Genomic DNA, 13,379 nt, shown 5'->3' on the forward strand with positions numbered 1-13,379 from the left:
CTGAGGATCAGACAATGAGTCAGTGTGGGTGTGTGGGAAAAAGAGTGAGAAGTGAGTAAGAGAGAGGATCAAAAAAGGTGGTACAGGTCAGACAAGGAAGACCACTGAAGAGATCCAACCCAATCCAAGAAGAAAACAAACAAATCAATGTGTTTTATGAATTGCATAAGTCCCATTAGCTGTGCCAACATACAGACAGACAGACAGACAGCTGCTGAGGGCTGGGCTGTGAGGGGCATTAGAGAGAGTAAACTGAGCTAAGTGTTTGTGGGCCGATCCATTACTGTTATCAGAGCCCATTACTCCAGCCCAAGCACTAATCATTGCAGACAGCAGCACCTGATGCCATTAACCAGCAGCACACACACAGAAAAGCCGGCCTGCCTCCATGTCTACCTGGCTGACTGTCTGACTGACTGACCAACAGACAGTCTGGCTGACCGGTTTGTTCCTCTGTGACTGCTTAACATCCTGTCCTCCTTATACCAACCTGTTTTCTGTCTACCTACGTACCATGCTGCAGGACAGTGTGAAGGAGAGATGAGGAGGAGGTGTGGGATGGATAAAAAATGCAAAGGACTTAGCGGCATAAACTTTCTGAGTCAGAGAATCACTTACTTGTCTCTAGAGAAGGTAGATTTATTCAGCTTGAATGTCAGCTGCTATTAAAATCCAAACAAATAATCTCTGAACATTTTTAAAGGGAGCTCTCACATACATGCATCATTATTTCACAAGGTTGTTAAGCCTGAGTGAAAAAGAGCAAAAGCGATAAAGAGGTTAGTTGTGCTTCGTGCAAATCCTCTCTGTGTCAGTCGGCTGCCTCATAAACTAAATGTATTATGCAATAGCTATTAGTGGGACTGTACTGTGAGTGTGAACACAGATTAGGGGCATTTTAGGAATGCAAACAGATCCTTAATCCTAAAATTTTAAACTATATCTTTTTGACTATACTCACCCTGGTGTTGTTACTGATCTCCATTTAGTGATGTGCACAAAAGCAGTTGTTATTACTAGTGATCAGCTGAGGCACAGCAGCAGGTCAGTATCAGAAAGGAAAAGAGAGAGAGAGAGATGCGGAGGAAAGGGTGGATACAGGATCAGTGAGAGATTGATGTTGCAAGGAAGTGTGAGAGATTACATATTCTAAAAAGAGAAGTATGAGGAGGAATGACGAGAAAGATGTTGATGTGGATTGGGCGTAACGTGGAAAGAAAAGGATGGACACGGAGGGAAGGAAAGGAGGGCAAGGGAAAAAAGTGAGAGAGAGGGAGAGAGAGAGAGAGAGATGGGGCAGGATAGAGCGAGGGTAACGGTGAAAGATGGAGGAAATAACCAAGGTTGAAAGACGGGGAGGAATGAGAGAGACGTCAAAAAGAAAAGGTGTAGACGGGCCTGTAGTAAGATAGATGGGACAGAGAGAGCGATAAAGAAGCTATGCAAAAAAAAGAAGAAGAAGAAGAATGAGGGTAGGGCTAGAGGGATGAGAGACAGAGGACAGAGAAGTGAGGGGCTGACAGGATGATATGAGTATTTTAGGATGTGAGGGCGAATAAAGCATGAAAATCTGGAATGCAATGAATTCTGCACATTCCAAGAGCGTATTACCATAAAGGCATGGCAATCACTCAGGCCTGCTTTTAAAAACTCTCATTTTAATATGAACCCTCAGTGTGTATAAGGGAAACACAGTGTGCAGATTCATGCACATGGATATTTGTTTTTAAAAAGTTACTGTGACTTCATAGTCTTCATAGTCTGACTGATGTACTCTAGTGATGTCTTACACTTCTCACAGCTCAATCAGTTAAAGCTGCAAGAAATTAAAGGTTGGAATGTCGCCTGTTTATTTTCGAAGCTTACATTGATGGATACCTAGTGCACAGACTGACTTTAAACTATTAAGTTTAAAAATACTTTAGGATAAGCACTTATTTGCTGTTGCTGCAACCTAGACGAGTAGATTGATGCCATTGTCATATCTCTCTGTTACATATATAATATGAAGTTACTGCCTGGGGGTGCTTAAGCAGGATTTATAGTGTGTCTGAACTGAGTGCGGGATGGTCAGAAACCCTTCTACACCTTTTCAATGTCAGATAGTCAGGAGAAAGTCCTTCACTTGTATTGAAAATACAACTCAATCAATTCATGTTGTGCACTGATATGCACAGTTTTAATTGATATTACACTTTTAAGCTTGTGTAATGTTGCATCGACATGTCACCGAGAGTCCACTTATTCTAAATATTGTTAATGGCATGTTGGACTTTTGCTCGGGTTATGTGCTTCACTCTTTCTTGGCTTGGGGCAGTGACTTCCTGTAGTTCTGCTATTGCTTTGAGGTTGGCGGGAAACCGGCCTGGACTACAGGAAGTGACTGCACCCAGTCATTAAATAGGCTATCACAATAAACCTTGAATGAAAGCCAACAGTAAGTTTCCAAAAATCATTATGCAATTTTTATAAGGGGAAAGATGTCCTCATATTCCCTGGGATAAAAGGTGTGTGTGTGCCCCAAACAGCATATTTGTGTAGTTACATGTGTCTGAACTGCTTTTTTTTATATATACATAATGTATGTATGACATTAATGCCAGTAGGCTTATGATGTAAAAGATCAGAGCCCCCCTGCTGGACAGCTGCATACAGATCCTTTGATCCAGTGGCTGGGTCTAACTTCATGGATTTTTTTCTGTCTTAACCATCTAAAAGTATTCATTTCTACCTTCTCTGTCTTCTTTTACATATTCTTCTGCATCACTTTCACCTGCTATTTCTTTCCTTTGTCCTTTCTGCTATGCAGAGAAAAAGGCTGCCTAACAGCTCTTTTCCTTAAAACCCCTGAATTCTGAGTCATTCAGACAGCGACTTTCCGCTGCAGATAGTCAGACAGACTCTGGATGTTCTCACTGGACTTCTTAGAATGGACAGACTCGTAATAAGCAGCCAGCTGGACACAGTCTACTGGGTGACTCTGGTTCATTAGTGGCTGTATTTAACATCACGTACAAAATACAGATGTTTTTCTTCCTTTTCTGAATTCTCAATGAAATCCTTTGTATTATATTTTATTGCAGGATGGAGTCCACAGAGAAATGTGAGGTAGTGATACAACATTTCAATGGGAAATACCTGAAAACCCCACCAGGCATTCCAGGTGAGTCTCCCTTTTTTTCTTTCTTTTATTTGGAAAAATCATCACTTCTGCAATAAAAAACCTTGCTTTTCTTATTCAGTTATTATAATTTCTCATCTCAGATCTGCATGACATCTTGATAGATTGTGTACACTGTGGTTTCTGACAACGAAAGCTAACAGTTAGCTCTAGCTGCTGATGGCTCTATAGGTCTCTTCCTCTCTGTCGCCAGCTCTCTCCCTCCCTAGTGGTGCTCTTGCTGCAGGCTGGAACTTCTCGGGCAGGAGAAAACCCTCTTAATATTCACACTCATGCCTCTGTGCTGTTCTTTGCAATCTACTTAAGAGCTTGCACTCTCCCCTCTTTCCTCTTTCTGCTCCGGCTCCCTGTTGCAGAGTTCTCTCTCCTTCCTGTCTCTTTTTTTTCCTGCAGTCACCCTAGATATCGTCCAAGGAGAAAACAGGCAGGGATAAGTCGAGACAAGATTGTACCTCATTGTATGCACAGAAATGTCTTTTACTCCAAGGAGGCATCGTAGTTTCAAAAATTAGGGAAATGTAGGAAAGAGAGCAAGTCTCCAGGGGAGTAATGGTGTCAAGAGGTGGCAGTGGGAAAAAGTGAGTTGGAAGGGGAGTAAAGATATGAAAGAAAGTGTCAGAGGAAAAGGCCAGGATGAAGAAAATGTGCTGCTTAAGCACTTTTGGGGCCAGGTGCTGCAGCACTCATAGTCTCCCTGTGCATCCCACAGCAGGACCAGAAAGGGCAATACTGAGATCTCCTTCAACACCGTGGCAATTTTATTAACAACACTCACACCTCCAACCAGTGGCACAGAAGCAGACCCATAAATTGCTCTCCACTATCCAGTTATATCTCAGAAAGACTGGATTTTAGAATCTCCATATGTGCTCAGCCACTGCATAGCCAGCAGCCATTAAAGGCAAGGTGAGTGGTTATATTGAAGTTGAGCCGTAATAGGAAACCTTTAAAGCTGTAATATCAGGCTGACCTTCCCCTTTAAGGGTCTATCTCCCCTGCTGCTCGGGCTTTATTATTGTTAATGGATTGTTCAGGCTTGTGCCAAGCATAGAGATTTACCGCCCTGATGAAGGAAATCCTTCTGTGGAATTAGGAATGGTTAAGTTTACAAGGTCTTCTCTGGTTCGCCGCTACTATGGTCCCTTCTGAAAGGTCTATGAAATCATACCCCTAAATATACACATCCATGACAGGCTCCAGCTAAAGCAGCTATTGTTTCTTGTGCAGCAGCATTTGTGTTTTTTAGATTATGAAGTCTTTCAAAGGATACTAAACCTTTGGTTTTATGTTTGTATTTTGTCATCATTTCTTTCAGTTATTTACAGTAAGTAAAGCTGAAGAAATCAGATGAAATGCTTCATCAAAATCTGACTGGGCCGGGAGCTGTCAGATGATCAGACATGATAACAGTTATTATAGATTATCTCAACCCGCTGTTGATGACACCAAAAGGGAGCATACAGAAATGTCAATAAAATTCCTCTTTGGACCCAAAAACTGTGTATGCCAGATAGAAGAGATTGTTGAACATTTTTTTGATATCATATACGGTAAAGAGAGTTTGGACACAGCCTCTGTGGCGTGATCCCGGCTCAGTGTGGTGGTACTGGTTGGCACCGTCTTGGTAGTGCAACCAGATCAATATCACCACAGCTGTTTCCTGTCAAAAAGGATGTAAGCATCTTTATTCCTGCTGTAAACATGGAGCTTGAGGAGGATTCACTTACTTTTGGAGTCACCCTCAAGTGGCCACTTATGCCACTGCATGGGGAAAAAACCTCACATGGAGGTTGAGGTTTTGTTGGCATGTGTCAAAGTCTAAAATGCTGTGTCTCCCTTCATGACCAACAGTAGATAAAGCTTGTCTGTGTCAGTCCTTTTATTTTTTTTTAATAGTTTCCTGTTATAAGACTGGTGAAGTTAGGAAACTGTGCTTCCTCTGACGCTGTCCATGTTGACTTGCTGTCTGAGCTCTGGACATTCTTCCCTTATCAAACTCAGATGTTCCCTTGCATAGGACCCTTTGGTCTGATTCTGTTTCTCCCAGAGGCCACACTGTAAGTGTGTTTTTGTACAAAGATGTGTGTTCTGACTACATTTTTTTGTTCACATGCACGTGTGCATATTCAAATATATGCATTTTAGAGCACATGCAGATGTACTGATAGAGTAAATGTGTGTACATTTGTGTGTGTCCTGTGGTATTTCCCCAGAGCCCTTTGCTATGCAGGGCAGCTTCTTCATCCATCCTGCTTTGACAGCTCAGCGGCACCCCCCGGGGGGCTCCCACCACGCACATCTCAGTAGGAGTGTGTGTGTGTGTGTGTGTGTGTGTGTGTGTGTGTGTGTGTGTGTGTGTGTGTGTGTGTGTGTGTGTGTGTGTGTGTGTGTGTGTGTGTGTGTGCGTGCACATGCTTGGTTATGCTTGTGTGACAGCCATGACTGCTACAGTGTGTCTGAGTCCTGACACATACACAAACCACATGAGCACAAATATGGTCACGCAACACTAACTTTGACCTGAATGGAATGTCAGCATCCATACAATGCTAATGAGCACATTTTTTTGCCCGACATTTAGCATTTAAACACAAATACACACAGGCATTACACATGCACACAATTCTCAGTGTGCCATGCTTGCTCACCAGTCCACATATTTGACAAGCCTCTGCATTTCCAGCTTAGCCACTCAATCACACTGTGTTGACAGATGTGTGTGACGGTGTGTGCGTGTGTATAAGATGGGAGTTTGCCTTGTTATAGCTGCCCTCCTCCCTTCAGGTGGCATCCAGTGGCAATACAGAAATAATATTGAGTTGTACCCCTGCTGTCCCACACCAGGAAGTAAATATGTGGATGTCAGGTGCCAGGTCATCTGTCAAATTCAGCTGACCATGGGAAAGGAAGCCACCATATTGGCAGGAAGTTACAGATAACACAGCAGTAGAGGGAGAACGCAGAGCAGAGGATGCTAACAGATGGCAGCTAATAGCAGGTTCCATACACTTCCTGTTTAAATCTTAATGTAATAATGTCTAACTTCCTTGTGATTACATAGGCTGATATGCAATGAGGAGGGATGCTAGCAGATGGCAGCTAATGATACTTAACAGCTTTTTTTCCCATTAAGGTTTTAATGAAATCATATGTGATTTTTCTATTAGTTACGGATTAATGCATTTTTGACCCTTTTATAACTGCACCGTGAGTAATAAGTACATTAAGCATGAGGTACTCTTGTTGAAAAACATGTGTTACACGCCTTGAAGTTGAACACTTGTGTGCGTGTTCCTGCAAGTTGTTCAGAAACAGGCCCTTGCATATAGATGCATCTAATCAGATATCCAGGTCAGGTTTGTTTGGTGAGGCCTGGTTGATATGAGAGGTGCGTAGCAGTCGTCCAACAAGCCAGCCACCGAGGCCTGCTCCAGCCGCTCTGCTCTGCCCATGTCTGATTGTGATTCAGAGAGAGGGACATGATCGATAGCCCTGATGGAGCACTACAGCTGTTTAGTTATTCTGTGCAATGCGGCAGCCGCTCTCCCTGCCGCTGCTGTCGGATGCGAGAGTACATACATGCGCACTCTAGTACAAACCTGCACATACACACAGATGATACACATGTATTCCATGTCATTTCAAATATGATACCTTTCTGAGAAATGATGAGAATAAAGAGTTATCCTTGTTTTTAGTGCATGTGGATTTACTCAATACACAGAATAAATGGAATTTATGAAATGTGACTACAGCAATAAACTACACTGAAGTGAGCCCAACAGGGACGCATTATGATTTACACTGCAACCCTGAGCACTAGGAAAGTCAAAGGAAGCACAGATAAAAAGTGATTTAATCCGCTGGCTCCACTGAGCCTCACTGATTAAAGCCCTTCGTCCCACAATGCATTAAACAGCTTAGAGATGACACCCTATGGTAAATGTAATTTGAACTGGAGATACATTAGCCATTGTTTGGTTTTGGCAGGTGAGTAATGTCATGTACACACCATATACATATATATATATAGTGTGTGTGCAGCGGCAGAAAGAAAATTGATTGATTGAACCCTTTGATGCACTTTACATGCCAGGCTGCTCTTTATGTGATTTAAAGGGAGAGCTCACTCTAAAATTAAATATTCATATTTGTCCTGTGGCATGGAGTGCTATTTATCTTTCTAGATTGTTTTGGTGTGAGGTTTGGAAATATGGCTTCCATCCATCCTTTTTGTCCATCCGGTATTGGGTTGTGGGTGCAGTAGCCTAAGCAGGGAAGACCAAACATCCCCCTCCTCGGCCACCTCCTTTAGCTCATCTCCTGGAAGATACTAAAATGTTGCAAAATTGCAGCAGGCAATGGCCCAAATGGGAATATTTTATTTTTAAAATTTTGATTGAAGTGTTCCTTTAACTTTCTTTCTTTTTCATAATCATCAATCACATAACAGCTACATAAACAATAATCTGTGTTTTCAGTTGTGCTGGCAAATGACAGCACCCAGCTTTGATGAATCCACCATTTGCTTGAATGTCTAACTGTGCAAACAGAGATTCAGTCCAGATTGAATGTGCAGTAACACCACAGCTTCTTCCTTTTCACTTCCGTTGTTGTTGCTCGCTCAGTTGTCCTGCTGCCAATATGGCAGCAGAGCTAAGAGTCAGCTCCAATATTGTCCAATAGATGCTGGATAAATAATGAAAACCACATCAGGAAGCAGCCACAGTGGCCCTGGGAGATGGAACCAAGCGGAAACATGCAATATGTACAAGCTTTCCTGTGTTTTTTTCTCTGCCATTTCTTTTCTTAACTTTATCTGTTTTCACAATTTCTTTTCTGACTTGTATGACTGTCTCACTCATACTCCCCCTCATGCTGTCACCAGTTTACATTCTTTAAGGATACTTACGTGAAATGTAAAATGCTTCAACATGAGCTTAAGTGCATTTGAATATTGATAAAAGTCTTAGTTATCTGATTTATTCCCCTGATCTGTCTGAGGTCCATACTGCCCTCAGGCTTATGTAGAAGCACCACATCTGTCAGGACAATGCCAGACAGAGTTCACAGGGGCTGCTATTTGGTTGGCACCCTTTAAATAAAACCAAAAGACAGGCCTGCACTGAACCCCGGATGCTGGCCGACAACACTTCCCATCATTATTTGCAGAACACAAGGACTGTGCCATTGAGCTGTTGTTGGGGGTGCTGTTGCAGAAAGAAAAAAAAACAAAAAAGATTCCCTCCCTGCTGGCATCCTCACCAAGGCAACGGTGCCAAGATAGCAGAGACAGCCCACGGTATTAAAACGTCCCTCACTGAATTAAGGCAAGTCCCAAATCACTTGGTAAGTCACAAAAAGCCCTTCTGAAACTGTCAGTCATACTTGAGTAATCTATGTTAATTTCTGCCATCCCTCCCACGTTCCCCTGGCTAATAACTGGCCTGTCGGCGGGCCAGATACTCTCCCCTATGGCGTGTAGATTTAACGTGCAGCCAAGTAGGTTGGCGGCTTGGCTGTCAGTGTGTCTCAGACACGGCTGCCTTTCCAAGTCCGTAAAAAGGCACGTACGCTACAGGAGTTCCCATCCTGCGTCTGCGTGTCATATGTGGGTGCTGGTCTGTGAATTGTTTATATCTAATGTTTCTCTTTCTAAGGTCAAATCCATTATGTATTGATAATTCATTCACTGCTGCTGTCACCCAGTGCAAACTCACCATATTTCTGTCTGTGTGTGATCGTCAATGACGATCAGACAGCTTTTCAATGCATCCTTGCCACAGATTAAAAATTGGCCACAATACCTCCCTTTAAAGTGCACTTCCCAGGATATTGCATCATAATGAAATCTGTCCTGAACCTTCTTCCTCTCCTCTCCCCTCTCCTCCACCTCTGACTCCACCCTCCTCCCCATTAGAGGCAGGACACACAGGAAGTTATTATTGGCATCCCCAGTAAATCAGACAGCTTCCTGAAAAAGGATCAATTTCCCCCGATGCACTTTCTCATTATAACCTTATCTCGCCTGCAGACAATAATCTGGATTTGTCACGCTTTGTTTGTTTTGCCACTGAACTGTATCATTCATGAGCGAAGCCAGCGGTTAGCAGAGAGGAGGAGAGAGAGAGAGAGAAGGCGCTGCTCTGAGAGCATCTGTCACTGAAAATATAAAGTATTCACCTGCTGCAGTTCCCCCTTCCACAGAAAATAATATAAGCCCTTTGATTGGCTTCAAAGTTTGTTTAGGCAGAGAAGAGGAGAGCTCTGGATCCTGGAGGGGTTCAGACAGGAGCGATTGACTTTGCTCTCCACTCAACCACGTCTAATGTGGAGAGAGACAGAGAGTTACCATGAGAAAAAGGTACATAACGGGGGAGAGTAATAGAGGGAAATAAAGCAGTAGTGTGATAGAACGAAACAGATTAGGAGCTGAGGAAATGTGACAGGAATAAGTGAGGAAGATAAAAGTGAACAGATGGGGAAGGGCAGAGAGTGAAGAAAGGTAGAGGAAGGAAAGTTGGATCAACCTGTGCTTTTGGAAGGTTAAATCTGAGCAAAGTTTAGGATACTGTATCTCCAGCAGGCTGAGATGAAAGGGTGACATTGGCTGTGCGACCGTTCCTGATCTTGACCCTGCTAACCCTGCTCCAGCTGTCCACCATGTTGATCTTCTTTCCTTGCACTTTTTTTGTTGTCCTTTTATATTTTCTCTCTCTCTCTCTCTCTCTCATCCATCCCGCCCGCCCGCCGCCACCGTCTTTCATCCGCCACTTTCTCTCCCCTCCTCTCCACACTTCACACACATTCCTGCTCATACCTCCCTAATGCTCATCTGTGTTACTGGATATAGATGAGTGGACACAGGATCAGTGCGAGTAAAATAAGCACCTGAGGCTGCTTTTATTTATGAAGAACATTTTTCCTCTCATCTTTGTTTGACATGTGTTCATTGATGTGTTCGCCTCTTTTATGCCGCGGACAGCTGACAGTTACGACAAAAGTTTTTTGTTCTGAAGGTTTTCATTTTTTATACATCAAAGTGCAGCAGCAACAAGGTTCACATCTAATTTGGGCTTGTCGGAAAATCTGCTCTTGAATGTAAAATGTTATTAATTTATAGTACAGAACACGGCCTCTCATATTTTACCTCGTTGAAAATTGAGCTGGTGTAGGCTCAGGAATGGCAATGTCTATCCGTCCACTGCGTTAGTGCCAGTCTGGAAATCAATCACAGGGCATCTGATGATGTATCCCCTAGAGACAATGGCCGTTGCTGTTGTTAATTTCTGGATGCCATTTCCAGGGCATGAATGTCTGTTATATCCTATATTCCTATGTGTGTACTGTATGCAGTATCGTGGTATGACACTCTTCCTAAGCAGTGCTTATTAGGTTGGAGGTATATTCAAACCTCTAGAAATACAAATTTGTATTCTGTCAAGCTTTGACTGCTGATTTTACAGTCCTTGGCAAAATCCTTTTTACTCTTTTCCCGAATCTGAATGGACTCTCCACCACCACCACCTGGAACGAGGTTGTGCAGTGTGTGCACGTTATCTTCATGGATCCCCAGATTCTAGGTTTTAGCCATCAATCAACTTAATCTAATGCTGTACCTGAGGCAATGCATTTCTTCTGCAAAGAATAATATTCGGGCTCTCAGCAGATACAGTAGGTCACTTAGCTCATAGCCTTCCGGCCAGCCTGCCCGTCCTCCAGAATGAAGATTAAGTTTGCTGAGGAGGATAATCATGCTCTGAGGTCTCTGTGGTATGCAAGCAATTCAGCTGGTGCACCCTCTGTGGTTCACTGGTTGACTCCTCTCCATCTCCTGCGCCTTTCATTTAAAGACAAGCGTACATTTTGAACATAAACAGAAATAGTCAGGTGCAGCCAGCTCATCTGACGGCTTGTATCCTGTGTGTGCTTGCGTCAGGGAAGCAGGGTTTCAAAAAAAGCAGCAGGCATCAGTTACACCCGGCCACGTCACTGTCACTGTCCCAGGACACAGAGGGCAGTGAGATAAATCTAGCCGCTGTCCCCAAAATAGAGCACAGGCCTCCATTAGAACAGGACGCAGGCTGTGTGTGAGAACAAGCAGAGGTCACTGTGGTCAGCAGAGTTATTTCTGTAGTGCCACCGGACCTCCAGGAGTGGACGCCCATTCATTCATCCGATTGCCTGCCAGCAGCGTAGAGGACACCAAAAAAAAAACCTGCGTACACACCTTACATGCTCTGCCAGTGGACCCTCGGTTAGAGTGTTCTGTTTGGTAAAATTTACTATGATGGACTTTTTGTCACCTTTGGAGCTATTTGGGTCTTTTTCTTCGTGTGTATTTATATGAGAGCCGCCTGCTGGTGTGTGAGCTAAAGGATGATGGAAACACACCTGGTTCCGAGTGACCTCATGTCTCAGACACAGTGTCTCTCTTTCTGTCTCTCTCTTTCTGTGGCTGGCAGGGGTTTATTTCTGCTGCTTTTTTACTCAGCCTATATAGATGATTTACAGTAGCATGCAGACATGGATGCGCACTTTTTGCCACAGCAAAAACACAGACAACGCACACCAGCACGCCAGCAGAATGATTTCTTACAGTCCCCTTTTCCTTCCTTTGTTCTTCCTCTCACACACCCACAAATACACACACATCAATAGTCCATTAGGAGTGTGTTGCTTTCATTACCTCCAGCTTGGCCCTGAGACAGCCTTCAGAGTGGAGCACAGCGGAGTGGAGCTGGCCAGGATTGCAGTATATATAGAGAGAAGTCTGGTAATTGCCAGCTCTCTGTTCTCTCTATCCTGTGCGTCAGGTGGAAAGTATGAATCTGTGGTATCTGGGGACCACCCCTGCTGTGCCGCACTGCATCTCGCTACAACTGTCTGTTGCCCCACCGGGCACAAGTAATAGGAAGAAAATAGTGAGCTTAAAGGCCTCAGAGAGTCCAGCAACTGCCACTCTAGCAATACACACTGCCATGGGAATTAAAAAAAAAAAAGAACAGGCACCTAAAGATAGAGATGTATCCTTTCTACAAACACGTTTCATGTCTGCTTGTTACACAGAAGTAAGTGCTGTTGCTGGAGTACAGCTTCTCACTTACAGAGCAATGCTTTGTTTGCTTCACCTGCCAGGAGGCAGAAGGAAGGGTCAGATAACCCAGGTGCTAAAACATTTTAAAACTCTGGAAAAGTTCAAATAAAAGTAATCTCCCACATAAAAATAAAAAAAAGCATTAGTGGATAATGAGCTGCCCGCCCCCATACCGCTGTGTTATTTAAAATATATATATTTATTTAAGCTATAATATTATTGTTATATTGTTGAGTTTAATTAGAATATTTGTTCATTGTAGATAAAGTCGGTGAGGTCACTGATAAAACATATTATACAATATTACTACACTGCCTGTAATAATGAGCAGGTCAAATCTGTTTAGTACACAGTGTACTGTGTATGTCCTACATTACAGTAAGTACTGCAGTACACAGGAAGCCAAAAGGAAATATACCAGCCATGACTATTCATATTAGCTCATAAAGCTAAAGCTAAGTTAGCTAATAACACAAAACTCACTTTGTTCAGCATCTTAACATCAGGTTGAGAATCAGACTCATCTAAAAATTCATATTTGAAACATTTGGCGAATCAGAGAAGGTGGACATGAATAATAAAATCTTATGTGGATGGCTGAAACTGCCTGCTGAAGGGCAGAAAGGAGGCTGAGAAGGAAAGCTGGATTTTGAGAAATCTAAACAAGTTTTGGTGAATAAAATGTCACAACGGTTAGACAAAGTATTCTGTTCTTTTCTGCTTAACGTATTTGTCAAAAAAATGTATTATACTACAAAACTATTCAATACTTAGAGGCAAAAACAAGGATGACTGATTTCCTTTATGTGGTTGTTATTCATACCTGCAGTACACTGAGCGTATGACCGTATTTTTCAATATGTGGCCTTTACCAGCCCTTAACGTTTGTAGAGTTGTTACCTTAATGGTCTTTTTTTTTGTTGTTGCTGCTCTCTTTCAGATAGCAGTAGTGCACCTACCCTAATACTCACCAATAGGTTTTCCTGTTCACCAGGCCCTGTCCTGATCCTCTTACACGTAGACACACAGACTTATGAATTACCTTGAGCTAGTCATAGCTCTCTTTTAGCCTGAGACGTAATCTTGCCACAGATGCATCCA

General features: G+C 43.0%; 1 protein-coding gene across 6 annotated transcripts in view; it reads left to right on the forward strand.

The window, feature by feature from the left end:
* Nucleotides 1–13,379, forward strand: part of rbms3 (RNA binding motif, single stranded interacting protein) — a 217,419-nt gene that overhangs the window by 162,693 nt on the left and 41,347 nt on the right. For all 6 annotated transcript variants that reach the window (XM_028432420.1, XM_028432383.1, XM_028432392.1 and 3 more), the window contains one exon: nt 3,084–3,163. In XM_028432420.1, the coding sequence (XP_028288221.1) occupies nt 3,084–3,163 (80 nt within the window). The remainder of the gene's footprint in view (nt 1–3,083; nt 3,164–13,379) is intronic.

The sequence above is a fragment of the Parambassis ranga genome, chromosome 2 (assembly GCF_900634625.1).
Source record: "Parambassis ranga chromosome 2, fParRan2.1, whole genome shotgun sequence".
Lineage (NCBI taxonomy): Eukaryota > Metazoa > Chordata > Actinopteri > Ambassidae > Parambassis > Parambassis ranga.